The 13,962-nt window shown below is 43.1% G+C and overlaps 1 protein-coding gene across 1 annotated transcript in view; it reads left to right on the top strand.

Annotated features, from left to right (window-relative positions):
* PARD6G (par-6 family cell polarity regulator gamma) overlaps positions 1 to 1,901 on the top strand; it is a gene marked incomplete at its 5' end in the record, with an annotated part of 59,611 nt that extends 57,710 nt beyond the window's left edge. The window contains 1 exon segment of the mRNA XM_029922752.1: positions 1 to 1,901. This exon segment is cut by the window's left edge and continues 100 nt beyond it. Coding sequence (XP_029778612.1) covers positions 1 to 85 — 85 coding nt within the window.
* Positions 1,902 to 13,962: the final 12,061 nt, after the last annotated feature.

Here is a 13,962-nt window from a genome sequence, read left to right on the forward strand (position 1 = left end):
CCTGCGCGCCGACCCGCGCCAGAGCCTGGCCCTGCCGCTGCCCCCGGGCGCCGTGGAGGAGCACGGCCCGGCCGTGACGCTGTAGGGCGGCGGGGGCCGAAGCAAGATACAGGCCTATGTACCTCAGCCCTTCCTGGTTGTTCTTATTTATCCCACCCTCTTTCCCCACACCCCGCGTTTATTCCAGCTTATGGATAGAAAAATACAGACACTATTTTTATAGAATTTCTCCACAGAACAGAAAATGCACAGGCGTGCAGACAGGGCTCAGCCGGGTGCAGGTCCCAGCACTTTTGTGAAGAAAGTGGAGAGAGGGTCTGACCAAGTGCAGAAAATACTTCGTTTTTAAAATACTTTTATAAATGAAGCTTTAAATTTTTTAAAAATAGATTCGTGATTTTAATGTGACCCATGCAAAAATGCCCTGTTGTGTCAGCGCTGTTGTGACTGTGCCCCCCACTGCCTTGCAGATTCTGCTCCCATAGGAATGCTGCGAGGAAGGAAGGCGGCCGGCAGAGGCTGGTTTTTTAGAATAAATGCACCGAACCTGTTGACTATAGACAATGAATTTCAGATAACCAAGCGGGTGCTGGACTCCCAGACATCCCTGGAAAAAAAAGCTGGCATGAATCAGGGCACCTGCTGGGGCCCCTGGGGGGCGACTTAGCTCTGCGGGGATTGGAAGGTAATGGAAGGTGATGTTCAGCAATACTTTCGTGACCAAAAGCCACCATTTACTCTGAGGTAAAAACTAGCTTTCCTCTGGATTGACTGAATATGAGGGTAGTTTTCGAAAGATTTTCAGTGGAAATGATGGAAAAGCCGACCACACAGCCTGGGCCGGCCTCTGAAAGCTCAGAGTCACGTGGACTTTACTGATTTTTAACACAGATTAAATGCATTATCACTTCCCTTTTATCTTCTGGCAATATTTATATATTTAGTAATTTTATAGGTTTATTCATGTTTGACCCAATTTTATATGAAGTGTATTTTGTTTGAATCCAGTGTGGAGGAGAAAATGTTATACTTTAAGAACCAAACTTTGACCAAATAAAGCTTTCATATAAATACAAGTAAAAATATTTTTTTAGGATGCCTTCCCTCGGAGAGCAGACAGCTGCGTCTCCTGTGGTCCAACGCCCCCTGCTGCTCAGCCACAGAACTGTCCTGACTGACTTCATGGATGTCCGGCTGCTAACAGATTGAAAACAGTATCTCAACATCTTCATTTTTCTTAAGTGTAAAAGCAAATAAAGTTTCCTTTGGAAACTATTTATTAGGCAGAAATAGCTTTTATTGAGCAGTTGTGGTTCCCAGCGGCCGTGTTTGATTTTGTTACTTGTATGCCAGGATCACTGTTGTGGTGTTCCTAAGCACAGGGTAGACCAAAGATGGTCTCCCCTTGAGGCAGACGGTTAGAGTCCACATACACCCAAATCTACAGCCTCCAGCGAGCTACATGAGCATCTTCTCTGGCATCCAAGCAGTCAGAAGTGGTCTTTTTGCTATAAGTATTATAGAACCAAACTCTATTGTGAGTTACTATCACAAATGAAATGGTTTTTTATTGAGTTACTGCAGGGTTTTTAATATCTTGTTGAGTAACTGGATCCGTTACCAAGAAGGAAAGGTATATTTCTTACCATGTTTTAAATTACGCAAATGTGAATAATTTTTTAGGGAAAGAAGAAAAAAAGCCTACCACTCTGAGATTTGTATGCTGTTGTTCATAATATTAGGAGTTCTGAATTTCTTGGAACAGCAGCTTGAGTGTATTTTTCTACCCATATCTTTACTGCTACCATCTTTTTCTTTAAAAAAAAAAACCTATGTTGTATTATGCATTAAAGTTTTGTTGGTTTTATATATCAAAGAATAAAAACTTTCTTTACATTTAATGATACTTTTCACTTGTGTTCTAAATATTAGAGAAATTAGCAGTTCATGATGATCAGAGACAAACTTACCCTCAGAGTGAAATGCCTCCAATATTTACCCCGTGCCTATCACGTGCCATATTTTTTCACTTAATCTGCATACATGCTCCATGAGGCAGGTAGCATTATCCCTACCTGCCTCAGAACAGGCTGACACTCAAGCAGGTAGTAGGTCGTTTCAGATAACCAAATTATAGTTGTATTTGATGGTAGGTAGATGTGTTTTAGGTCTAGAAACTTCCTTTTAAGTCCTTTTGAAAAAGATTTTCCAAATGCTTATTATTCAGCTTTTCTTAAATATACCCAGGTTTGCAAAATTGCCATTAACGCTTTATCATTCTGATGTTACTAAACATAGTGCATAGCGTCATGATCTACACATTCAGGCATCACAAATGTTATGGTGGTAGCAGCGAGCACCAAGAATTCCTGGAAGAAATAATGCTTTCTACAAGCATTCATCAACTTAATCCCTTCAATGACATGGAGCTGTGGCAACCCGGTCCCAGTTCAGAGTTGGGGAAACTCAAAGAGCTGGCCAGTTGCTCTCACAGTCCGAGCAGATGGCGCTAAGCTGGTCATGGAGCTGGAGATGCAGGGCTCAGCCCCGTGCAGGGTGCACACACCTGGCTTGCAGCTGGGGAGGGCCTGCCTCCCTGACCCGGTCATGCACATTGCCAAGCCTAGGACGTATGGTGCTTCTCAGAGGAGTCCACCTTTCAGTGGATGATGCGACCGTCCATGAACCAGCAGTTATGTGGCATTTTGCAGTATTATAGAACGTGATCACACAGGACGAGTGGGTGTCATGGCAAGTTGAAAAGTGCTGATGATAGTTAAAAAAAAAAAATCCAGCAGCACCTGTGTGGCTCGGTCAGTTAAACATCCAACTTCAATCTTGCAGTTTGTGTGTTTGAACCCCACATCGGGCTCTGTACTGACAGATCCGTGCCTGGAGCCTGCTTTGGATTCTGTGTCTCCTTCTATCTCTGCCACGCCCCTGCTTGCGCTCTCTCACTCTCAAAAATAAACATTTTAAAAAATGTGTTTTAATCCAGTTTAGGTAAAATATGAGGTAAATCTTCCAACAGAAGGCCATGAAGTTATTTTCATGTCTCCATCAAATGTTTTTAAAGGTTGTAATATATCTCTCGTGTCCTCATTCCCAAGATGATCAAGAAAAGGAGCAACAGTCATGGCAAAAAAGGGCCATGGCTGTGTGTAGCCTGTCCGCTGCTCCAGCTATGCCCGCTGCATGTCGGGGACAAGGCCATTAAGAAGTTCCTTACTCAGGGCGCCTGGGTGACTCAGTCATTCGGCACCCGCCTCTTGCTTTCAGCTCAGGTCGTGATCTCACGGTTCGTGAGATCCAGCCCCTCCCAGGGCTCCATGCTGACAGTGCAGGGCCTGCCTGGGATTCTACCTTCCGCATCTCTCTGCCCCTTCCTGGCTCTTGCACATGCTCTCTCTCTCCAAATAAACATATATTTTTTTTAAGTTCATTATTTGGAACACAGCAGAGGCCACCATCAGGGACATTTTGGAAGTGAGTCCCTTTGATGCCTGTGTGTTCCCGAGCTGCATGTGAAACTACATTACAGGGTGAGCCTGCCATTCATGGCAAGGAAACCAGGAGCCCCTCCCCTGAGGCACCAAGGTGGGAACCCCCCACCCCGATTCAGGCCCTCAGGCACTGCCCTATGACCTCCACCAAAGCCTGGGTAAGAAGCTAAGTCCTTACTTGACGGAAGAAAAACTGTCTCTGGAAAACAGTAAAATGGAGATTGTCCTTTAAAAATACATAAATGGGGGCGCCTGTGTGGCTCAGTTGGTTAAGCGTCCAACTTCAGTTCAGATCATGCTCTCACAGTTCATGGGTTCGAGCCCCACATTGGGCTCTGTGCTGACAGCTCTGAGCCTGGAGCCTGCTTCTCATTCTGTGCCTCCTCCTCTCTCTGACCCTCCCCTGCTCACACTCTGTGTCTCTCTCTGTCAAAAATTTTTTAAAAATTAATAAATAATAAAAATACATAAATGGACAAACGAGCAAACGAAAGCTCTGATGCAAGTATGAACCAAATACGGCAGGATCGTCCCTGGTGGCCCTTGCGTGAAGAGAAATAGCCACTAGAATGGGTGGTACCAGGCTGTTGTGCTGGAGAAAACATGTTGATAGCAAGAATTAGTGTGCTGAGGTGTTTGTTGCAGCAGTGAAAACCAGTGACAGTGCTCTGAAAGCTCAACTGAAAATTACACAAGGCTGAACTAGCAGCCAGTTCTTCAATACGCAGAAATATTTATTATGACTCCCTCAACTGCATACCTGAAACTAATATTACACTATATGGTAACTGGAATTTAAATAAAAACTTGAAAAAAATTTTAATATGTATTGTTTCCATTGAAAACATCAGCCTGCTTAGCTGATTTCCGACTTGCAGGAAGATAAAGCACTCAGTGTGAACTTAAGGACCTCCCATCTGACCCAGGCCGGAGGGCTCGCCCACACCTCGACCCTGACTGCAGTTCTGTGTCAGAATTGGCCAGAGTTCACTGCCCCGACCCCAGAAACTTGAATTCTGGAGATCTGTGGGTTGTTCATTTCTAACAAGTTCTCAGGTGATGTGGAACCTTCCAGTCCAGGAATCACACCTTGAGGACCATTGGCTAATACCCTGAAAAATGCTTGCCTGGAGAGTGACAGGATTTGCCTCTGAGCAAATGACCTTAATGAGCACGGCCCGTCCGACAAGCATCAGGATTCTCCACTAGGATGTTATGTGCTGGCCTGTATGTAACCTAACCCGAACTGCCAGCAGGTAACCTGCACCCACACTCTCTGATGCTGCAGCCGAGGACCTACTGTCCTCTCTCCGTCCAGCGTCAGATTCCTGGGTGTCCCTTATCCCTGAAGGTACCCCAAGTCAATACACAGATTCTTTCTCCCTCTTATAGTTCCTCACCATGTTTTCTTTTCCTTTATCTTCATAAAAAGAGAACTTTCGGGGGTTGAGAATTTTTTATTACTGAACCATGTTTCCAAGGAAAGGAAGAAACTCATTACGTTAATACAAAACAAACAGATGATTCAACATTGGTCTCTCCAGCCCAGGAGAGGAGTGCCATCTTCCAAATTCCCTTCCCCAGAGAGCTTTGAAAGTAAACACATTATTTCTTGACCTGAACCCTCTTGACCTCAGGCTCATCTGCCAAGGGAGGGACTGTGCAGCCAGCACTGCCAGAGGGAGTGAATATCTGTCTTCCCAGGGCAGAGGGCTGCAGGTTTTTCCTCCGACGCTTAATTTTTATTCACGATGGTGCGTACTGTCACAAGTCACTAGTTGACAGTGTGACCCTGCAGGGACACTCAGTACCTCCAGGGCAGGTGGGAAACATGTGCTCCTTTCCCTGCCAGGTCCAGGCACTGAGTCACACGCGGCTGAGTTCACACCCCTGCAGTCCACACAGCTGGCACAGACAAGCCGTCAGACAACTCCCTGCGCCCAATTGCCCCAGATCTTTTCAGGCGGGAGCCTGGGAACGCCGCGAGCCCTCCGAAGCTTTTACGGAGGTTCACGTCAGCCATCTTCATACCGCAAACCGAGGTCTCTGCCCTCAGAGCCTCCTCTTGTGCCCTTGTCTTCAAGTGGACCATCGGAACCGCGCCCAAAGTGCGACTCACAGGTGTACACCCCCTGAGGAAAGGCAGCCGTGAGGACACCTACACGGGTCAGCACAGAAACAGAGCGCAAGGCGTGGACACACAAAAGCACACACACTAAAGGACATACACGTTCCTTTTTGACTTCTTGAGGTTTTCAGAAAAATGCAAGCAATCCGTTCTGAAGTCAGAAAAAAATATAAATTCTCTCAATTAAAAAAAAAAAACAGGAAAGTAAATGTAGCAAAGGAGGGTAACAGAGGTAAACCTCGGGTCTGCAACGTGCCCGCAGGACCATGAGAGTCCTAAATCCTCGAAGCCTCTGAAGGCGTCCTGAGGCAGCGGGGTTATGTGCTTTAACCGTTTTATTCTGATTATGAGAACTACGCTCAGTCTGGAAATCCTGAAAATTGGCATGTGTATAAAGACGACGACTACCCCCAGTAATCCCCGCAGTCCGTGCTGGTGTCTCTGTGCGTCCGTGGACGGCTGCGCGGCAGGAGCGCCTTTCTCGGGGAACACAGAGCAAGAATTTCCCGCAGCAAAAATTGCTCCAAAACACTATTTTTACTTGCTGCAAAATACAGGAAATACACCTGAGTTAAGTTGGCCGTTTTCCTGATAGTTGCTGGGCTATTTGCAGTTTATATCACAAAGAGTATGGGAGCTTTATACATAAATCTCAGCTCAGGTTTCTGATTGTTTCCTCAGGATGGGTTGCTAGACATGAAATCACTGTATCAAAGGGTATGAACACCCTCGAAATTTAAAAAAAAAAAATCTCACGGAAGAGTTACAAGGACAGCAGACAGAGCTGAGAATGAGCGGCCACAGGCGCGCCCCGGATGCGGCTACCACGCCCTCCACACGAGGATGTCCTCCTCCGCAGCCCCAGTCAGCCATCGAGACCCAGATTGTGAGCCCTCGTCCCATGGACACGCCAGACCCACAGCTGTGTATGGAGCAGGCTCCTCCCCTCTGAAAACCAGCTGAGCAGCTGCCTCACCTCCAGAAACAAGAGCCACGTCTTGGTGGGTTGGAGAGACTAAGACGGTTTCACCATCAATCTGACCCCGGCACAGCAACCCACATTTGGGAGGGAACTCACAAACCCAGACCTTCTCCCTGAGGAGCAAAGGGTTCTATCCCACATCAGATACCCCAACTTTCAAGACCTGGATCTGAGGAACAACCCTTCAAAACATCTGGCTTTGAAAAGAAATGGCGACCAGGAGACCCAGAGGGCTGTAGCAGCCTGAGAAATAGCTCTTAAAAGGCTTGCATAGACTCAACACCCCAGGACCAGTGCAGAAGCAGCTGTTTGAAGAGTGGCCAGACTTTATGTCAGCGGTCCATCTGCTAATCTTAGAGCATCGGCCTCAGGACCAGACCTATTGGCACACTTCCCAGGGACAGAGGCACCGGCAGGCACCATTCTTGGGCTCTCCCTCTGCCACTCTCCACAATAGCAGCGTCTCCCAGAGAAGGCGTTTACGCACATCTGGCGCCCTGGTTTTTGCAGCTACAGCCAAAGAACATGCCTCAGAAGTCTGGCTCTGGAGGCCACGGGGCTTGTGTTCTTGGGTCCCCCGGGACTATAACAGAGAGATGCTTACTGACAGAACACTGTCCGGAGGTCACCGCACAGACAGCAGACTGAAACATACGTCCACCTCTCTGAGAAAGGGGCAGACTTCAGTCTGCACACACCCAGAGGCCATGCAGGTGCTCTCGGGAGCAACGGCCAGGGGACACCATCCTTTTGCTTTCCCTCGCCTCCCTCCCTCACTGGGGTCTCCCAGGACTGAGCCTACACCTTTCTGGCACCCCAAGTTTTGCAGTTGCTGCAAGGGACCACCTCCATATCACCTGGCTATCCTGAGGCTTCGTGCTCATGGGTCCCCTAGGCCTGTAACCAGTGGAGAAAGTTCTCCAACAGCCATCAGTCCCAGAGCAGAGCAAGAGACAGCAGAGCTGGGAGGTTAGTGTTTCAGAGAAAGAGGACTGTAAGCTATCATTGATGCTGCAGCCAGAGGAGCAGGCTTCTAACTGAACACATATCTAAGAGTTGGCTGTAAAGCCTTCCAGAGACCTTGGAAGGTGGGCTCTATCTTCATGCGCTCTCTCTGCCAGGCCCCAGACCGCCGGCATCTCTCGGAGGGGAGCTCTGACACACGTCTGCTGCCCTAGCTCTTGCATCTGGTGTCCTAGTCTTCACGGCTGCCACCCCACGACACCCCCTTGAATGACTCTGGTGGCCAGGGGGCTTGCATTCCTGGGTCCCACGGGACTATGAAAGAGAGCTAGTTCTTGGTAGGCCACAACCTCCGAGGGCACAGGAAACAGCAGACTAGAAAACATCCCCAGTCTCCCTGTAAAAGAGGCCTATTTGCTTGTCCTGGAGCTGCAGGTGTGGCACACATCTAGAAGCTACAGAGATGCTCTCAGGAAACACAGGCCTGGGGACCTCCAGGTCACCTCTTCTATGGCCACAGAAGCTTATGCTTGTGGTCCCTAAGGACTGTATATATTTGTATACTTGAAAATCTGCTGCCTGAGTGTCTAGCTTCCAATCAGCCTGAATCTACATGCTGACTGAGACCCCACCCACTGGGACACTAACAGGCCTTGCACATACTCAACAACTAGGAGCTATTAAAATAGGCTGCTTGGATGATTGCAAAGGTTTGAGAGACAACCAAGAGCTAGGGTAAGTTTGCACAATAAGGTTCATCTACACAAGGCCGTTCCTTCAAAACTGGGAAAGATGGCTGTTTCATCTAATACATAAAGACCCAAAGAGAGAAACAAGCAAAATGAGGGAACAGAGGAATATATTCCAAACAAAAGATAAATCCTCAGAAAACAATCCCAATGAAATGGAGATAAGTAGTTTACCTGACAAAGAATTCAAAGTAATGGTCACAAAGATGCTCTCCAAACTTGAGAGAAGCATAAATGAACATAGTGAGAAGTTCAGTAAAGAGATAGAAAATATAAGAAAGTACCAAACAGAAGTCACTGGTGAAGAATACAATAACTGTACTTAAAAATACATTAGAGGTGGGGTATTTGGGTGATTCTGTTGGTTAAGTGTCTGACTCTTGATTTTGGCTTAGGTCATGATTTTGCAGTTCATGAGATCAAGCCCTGCATCAGGCTCCACACTAACAGCACCAAACTTGCTTGGGATTCTCTCTCTCTCTCTCCTTCTCTGTCTGCCTCTCCCCTACTCATGTTCATTTTCTCTTTCTCTCTCTCTCTCTCTCTCTCTCTCTCTCTCTCTCTCTCTCTCTCTCTCTCTCTCTCTCAAAATAAATAAATAAACATGAAAAATACATTAGAGTGATTCAACAGACTAAACGAAGCAAAGAAAGAATCAATGAACTCAAGTACAGGGTAGTGGAACTCATCCAATCAGAGCAGCAAAAAGAAAAAAGAATAAAAAAAAGTGAAGATAGTTTATGAGGCTTATAGGACAATATCAAGTGGACTAACACTCACATGATAGGACTCCCCGAAGGAGAAGAGAGAGTAAGAGGCAGAAAATTACTTGAAGAAATAGTGGCTGAAAACTTTCCTAACCTGAGGAAAGAAACACATCCAGATCCAAGAGAGCCTAGAGAGTTCCTCATAAGATGAACCCAAAGAGACTCACTGAGACACATTATAACTAAAATGTCAAAAGTTAAAGACAAAAAAAGAATCTTCAAAGCAGCAAGAGTAAAACAACTTGTTTGGTATGAGGGAACCCCCACAAGACTTGGCAGATTTTGAAGCAGAAACTTTGTAGGTCGAAAGGGAATAACACAAAACATTCAAAATCCTGAAAGAAAAAACTTCCAACCAAGATTACTCTACCCAGCAGAGTTATCGTTCATAATTGAAGGAGAGAGAGTTTTCCAGACAGCAAAAGCTAAGGGAGTTCATTACCACTAAATCAGCCTTACATGAAATGTTAAAGGGACTTCTTTAAGCTGAAAAGGAAGGTGCTAATTAGTAATAAAATACATGAAAGCATAAATCTCACTGATAAAGGTAAATATATAGTAATGTTAATTACTTAGAGCTGGTATGAAGGTTAAAATACAAAAGTAGTAAAATTAACTATAATGACAGGGAAGCCTGGGTGGCTCAGTCTGTTAAGTGTCTGACTTTCAACTTTGGTTCAGGTCATGATCGATCTTATTGTTCTTGAGTTCAAGCCCTGGGTTGGGGTCAGCACAGAACCTGCTTCAGATCCTCTGCCCTCTCCTTTCTCTCTGTACCTCCTCCACTTGCACTCTATCTCCCAAAATAAATAAGCATTAAAAAAAAAAACAACTATAATGACAATAATTAGCTAAGGAATACACAAGATAGAAAGAAGTAAAATGTGACATCAGATAAAAATGTACAGCTTTAGAATGTGTGCATACTTAAATTACTTTCAACTTAAAATAAACTTATAGATTGTTATATGTAAGCCTCATAATAATCACAAAGCAAAAACCTGTAGTAGATACAAAAAACAAAGAGAAAGAAACCTAAACATTCCACTACACAAAAGTCATCAAACCACAAAGAGAGAAAGGGAAGAGGAAAACAGAGGAACAACAAAACATCCAGGAAGCAATTAACAAAATAGCAATAAGGACGCCCTATAGATAATTACATTAAACGCAAATGACCTAAATTATCCAATCAAAAAACATAGAGCGGCTAGATTCTAAAAAAGATTCACTTAATTAAAAAAAAAATTCACTTGACAGAAGTGTGGGCCCAAGTGCAACACAAGTCATGCACAAGAATGTTTGTAGCAGCAATGCTAGTAGTCCAAAACCAAATCCCCATCAATAGTAGAATGGACAGGGGCACCTGGGTGGCTCAGTCAGTTGAGCATCCGGCTTCGGCTCAGGTCATGATCTTGCAGCTAATGGGTTCAAGCCCATGTCAGGCTCTGTGCTGACAGCTAGCTCAGAGCCTGGAGGCTGTCTTCAGATTCTGTGTCTCCCTCTCACTCTGACTCTCCCCTGCTCATGCTGTCTGTCTGTCTGTCTCTCTCTCAAAAAATAAAATTAAAAAAACATTTTAAAAAAGCAGTAGAATGGACAAATAAATAGTGTTCTTATGATGGAATATTTCCAAGAGTGAAAACACACCACAGCTGTGTACTGCAACATAGATGAATGTCCAAGCATAATGTTGAACAAAAAAAGCTAAACACAAAGAAGCATACTGAATTACTTCATCTATATAAAGGTCATCGAGTACTAATTGATGGTGTTGGGAGGCAGGACAGTAATTACACTGAGAAGCAGGGCAAGGAGGGTGTCTGGGAGCCAGCAAGAGGACTTCTGGGGATCTGGTCACTCTCTGTCTTGTCTTTGGTGTGTTCATTTTGTAAAAATTCACTGAGCTGTTCATTTGTGGTTTCTGTACTTTTTGTATTTGTGTTATACTTCAACAGATAAAAAATAATTTTAATGGTTAAAAAAAAAAACAGGACCCATCTATATTCTGCCTACAAGAGATTCACATCAGATATAAGGACACACAGAGATTGGATATGAAGAGTTGGAATAATGCAAATGGAAACCAAAAGAAAGGTGGGACAGCGACACCTTTACCAGAAAAAAATAGACTTCAAAGCATGCTTTTATAAGAGACAAAGAAGAGTATTACATAATGATAAAAGGGTCAATCCAATAAAATGTATGTTTGTAAATATTTATGCACCCAACATAGAGGCTCCTAAATATATATCACAAATATTAACAGACTTAAAGGGAGAAATGGACATCAATACAATAAGAGATATTTAAAACCAAAATTTAATCAATGAATAGATCATCCAGTTAGAAAATCAATAAGGAAACAGGAATCTTAGATGACACGTTAGACCAGATATATGACAGATGTATACAGAGCATTCCATCTGGAAGAAAAATGCACATTCTTCTCAAGTGCTCAAGTAACATTCTCCAGAATAGACTACGTGTTAGGCCACAAAACAAGTCTGAATAAATTTGAGAAAACTGAAATCATATCAAACATCTTTTCTGACCACACTGGTACAAAACTAGTAATCAATCACAAGAAGACACTAGAAAATTTACAAATGCTACCCAAAAACCAAACAGTCAATGAAGAAATCAACAACTTGAGACAAATGAAAATAGAAATACAGCATACCAAAATATATGGGATGCAGCAAAGCAGTTCTAAGAGGTAAGTTCATAGCAATACATGCCTACCTGAAAACAACAACAAGAAAAATCTCAAATAAACAACCTAAACATACACCTCAAGGAACTAGAAAAGGAACAAGGCTTGAAGTTAGTAGAAGGAAGGAAATTATAAAGATCAGTGCAGAGATAAATGAAATATATTTAAAGGACAATAGAAAAAGACAATGGATATTTGACAAGATAAACAAAATGGACAAACCTTTATTTAGACTCCCCAAGAAAAAGAGGGAGGGTTCAAGTAAATGAAACCAGAAATAACAGATGTTAAAACGGATATCACAGAAATACAAAGGAACAAAAGATACGATTATGAAAAATTATATGCAAACAAACAGGACAACCTAGAGGAGATGAGTAAGTAACCCCCCAGGACCGAACCGAGAAGAAATGAAAAGTCCAAACAGTCCAGCTACTAGTAAGGAGATTGGATCAGTGATCAAAAACCTCCCAGCAAACAAAACTCCAGGACCAGATGGTTTCATTAGTGAATTATACACAACACTGAAGAAACTCATACTAATCTTTCTCAAAGTCTTTCAGAAAACAGAAGAGGAGAGCGCACTTGCAAACCCTTCTCACAAGGCCATCATTACCCACAACTAGACAAGGTACCAGAAGAAAATTACAGGCCAACATCACTGATGAACATAGATGCAAAAATCCTCAACAAAATATTAGCAAACAGAATTCAACAATACATTATCATATGACATGATCAGGTGGGATTTATCCCAAGGATGCAAGGGGAATTCAACATCTTTGAATCAATCAATGTGACTGACATATCACATAACAAAATGAAGGCTAAAAATCATATGATTTTCTTAATAGATGCAGAAAATGCACTTGGCAAAATTTAACATCCATTTATGATTAATAACATAACAAAGTAGGTAAGAAGGGAATGTGATTCAACATTTTTTAAAAAACCATACATGACAAGCCCACAACTACCATACTCAACAATGAAAAGCTAAAAGCTTTTCCTCTAAGATCAACAACAGGATGGATGCCCACTCTGACCACTTTGATTCAACATAGTACTGGAAGTCCTAGCCACAACAATAAGGCCAGAAAAATAAATGCTATCCAAATTGGAAAAAACAAAAAGCTGTCACTATTTGCAGATGACATTATATTATATATAGAAGACCCTAAAGACCCCACACACACAAAAAGAAACTGTTAGAATAAATAAATTCAGTAAAGTTGTAGGATACAATATCAATATACAGAAATCTATTGTAACACACTAGCAGAAAGGAAAATTAAGAAAACAATCTCATTTACAACTGCAATAAAAGAAATAAAACACCTAAGAATAAACTTCACCAAGGAAGTGAAAATCTATGAACTGAAAACTACTAGACATTGATGAAAGAAATTAAAGAAGACACAAATAAATGGCAAGATATTCCGGGGCACCTGGGTGGCCCAGTTGGTTAAGCCTCTGACTTTGGCTCAGGTCAGATCTCACGTTTGTGGGTTTGAGCCCCGCATCAGGCTCTGTGCTGACAGCTAGCTCAGAGCCTGGAGCCTGCTTCAGATTCTGTGTCTCCTTCTCTCTCTGCCCCTGCCCCTCTCATGCTCTGTCTCTCTGTATCAAAAATAAATAAAACATTAAAAAAAAACAAAATTTTAAAAAATGGCAAGATATTCCATGCTCACTGACTTAAAGAATTGATATTGTTTAAATGTCCATATTACCTAAAACGATCTGCAGATTCTCTGAAATCCTTATGAAAATTCCAATGTCATTTTTCACAGAAATAGAACAACCACCCCTAAAATTTGTATGGAACCACAAAAGACCCCAAATAGCCAAAGCAATTTTGAGAAAGAAGAACAAAGCTGGAGGTATCATGCTCCCTGATTTCAAATTAGATTACAAAGCTGTAGTAAACAAAACTGAATGGTATTGGCATTAGAATAGACGCGTTGACCAATAGAACACAATAGAGATCCCAGGAATAAATCTACACATATATGGTCAATTAATTTATGACAAAAGAGATAAGAATACACACTGGGAAAAGGACACTCTTCAATAAATAAGCCATGAAAACTTTTTTTTTTTTTGCGGGGGGGGGGTACAGAGAGAGATAGAGCACGAGAGAGGGAGGGGCAGAGA

The sequence above is a fragment of the Suricata suricatta genome, chromosome 14 (assembly GCF_006229205.1).
Source record: "Suricata suricatta isolate VVHF042 chromosome 14, meerkat_22Aug2017_6uvM2_HiC, whole genome shotgun sequence".
Classification (NCBI taxonomy): Eukaryota; Metazoa; Chordata; class Mammalia; order Carnivora; family Herpestidae; genus Suricata; species Suricata suricatta.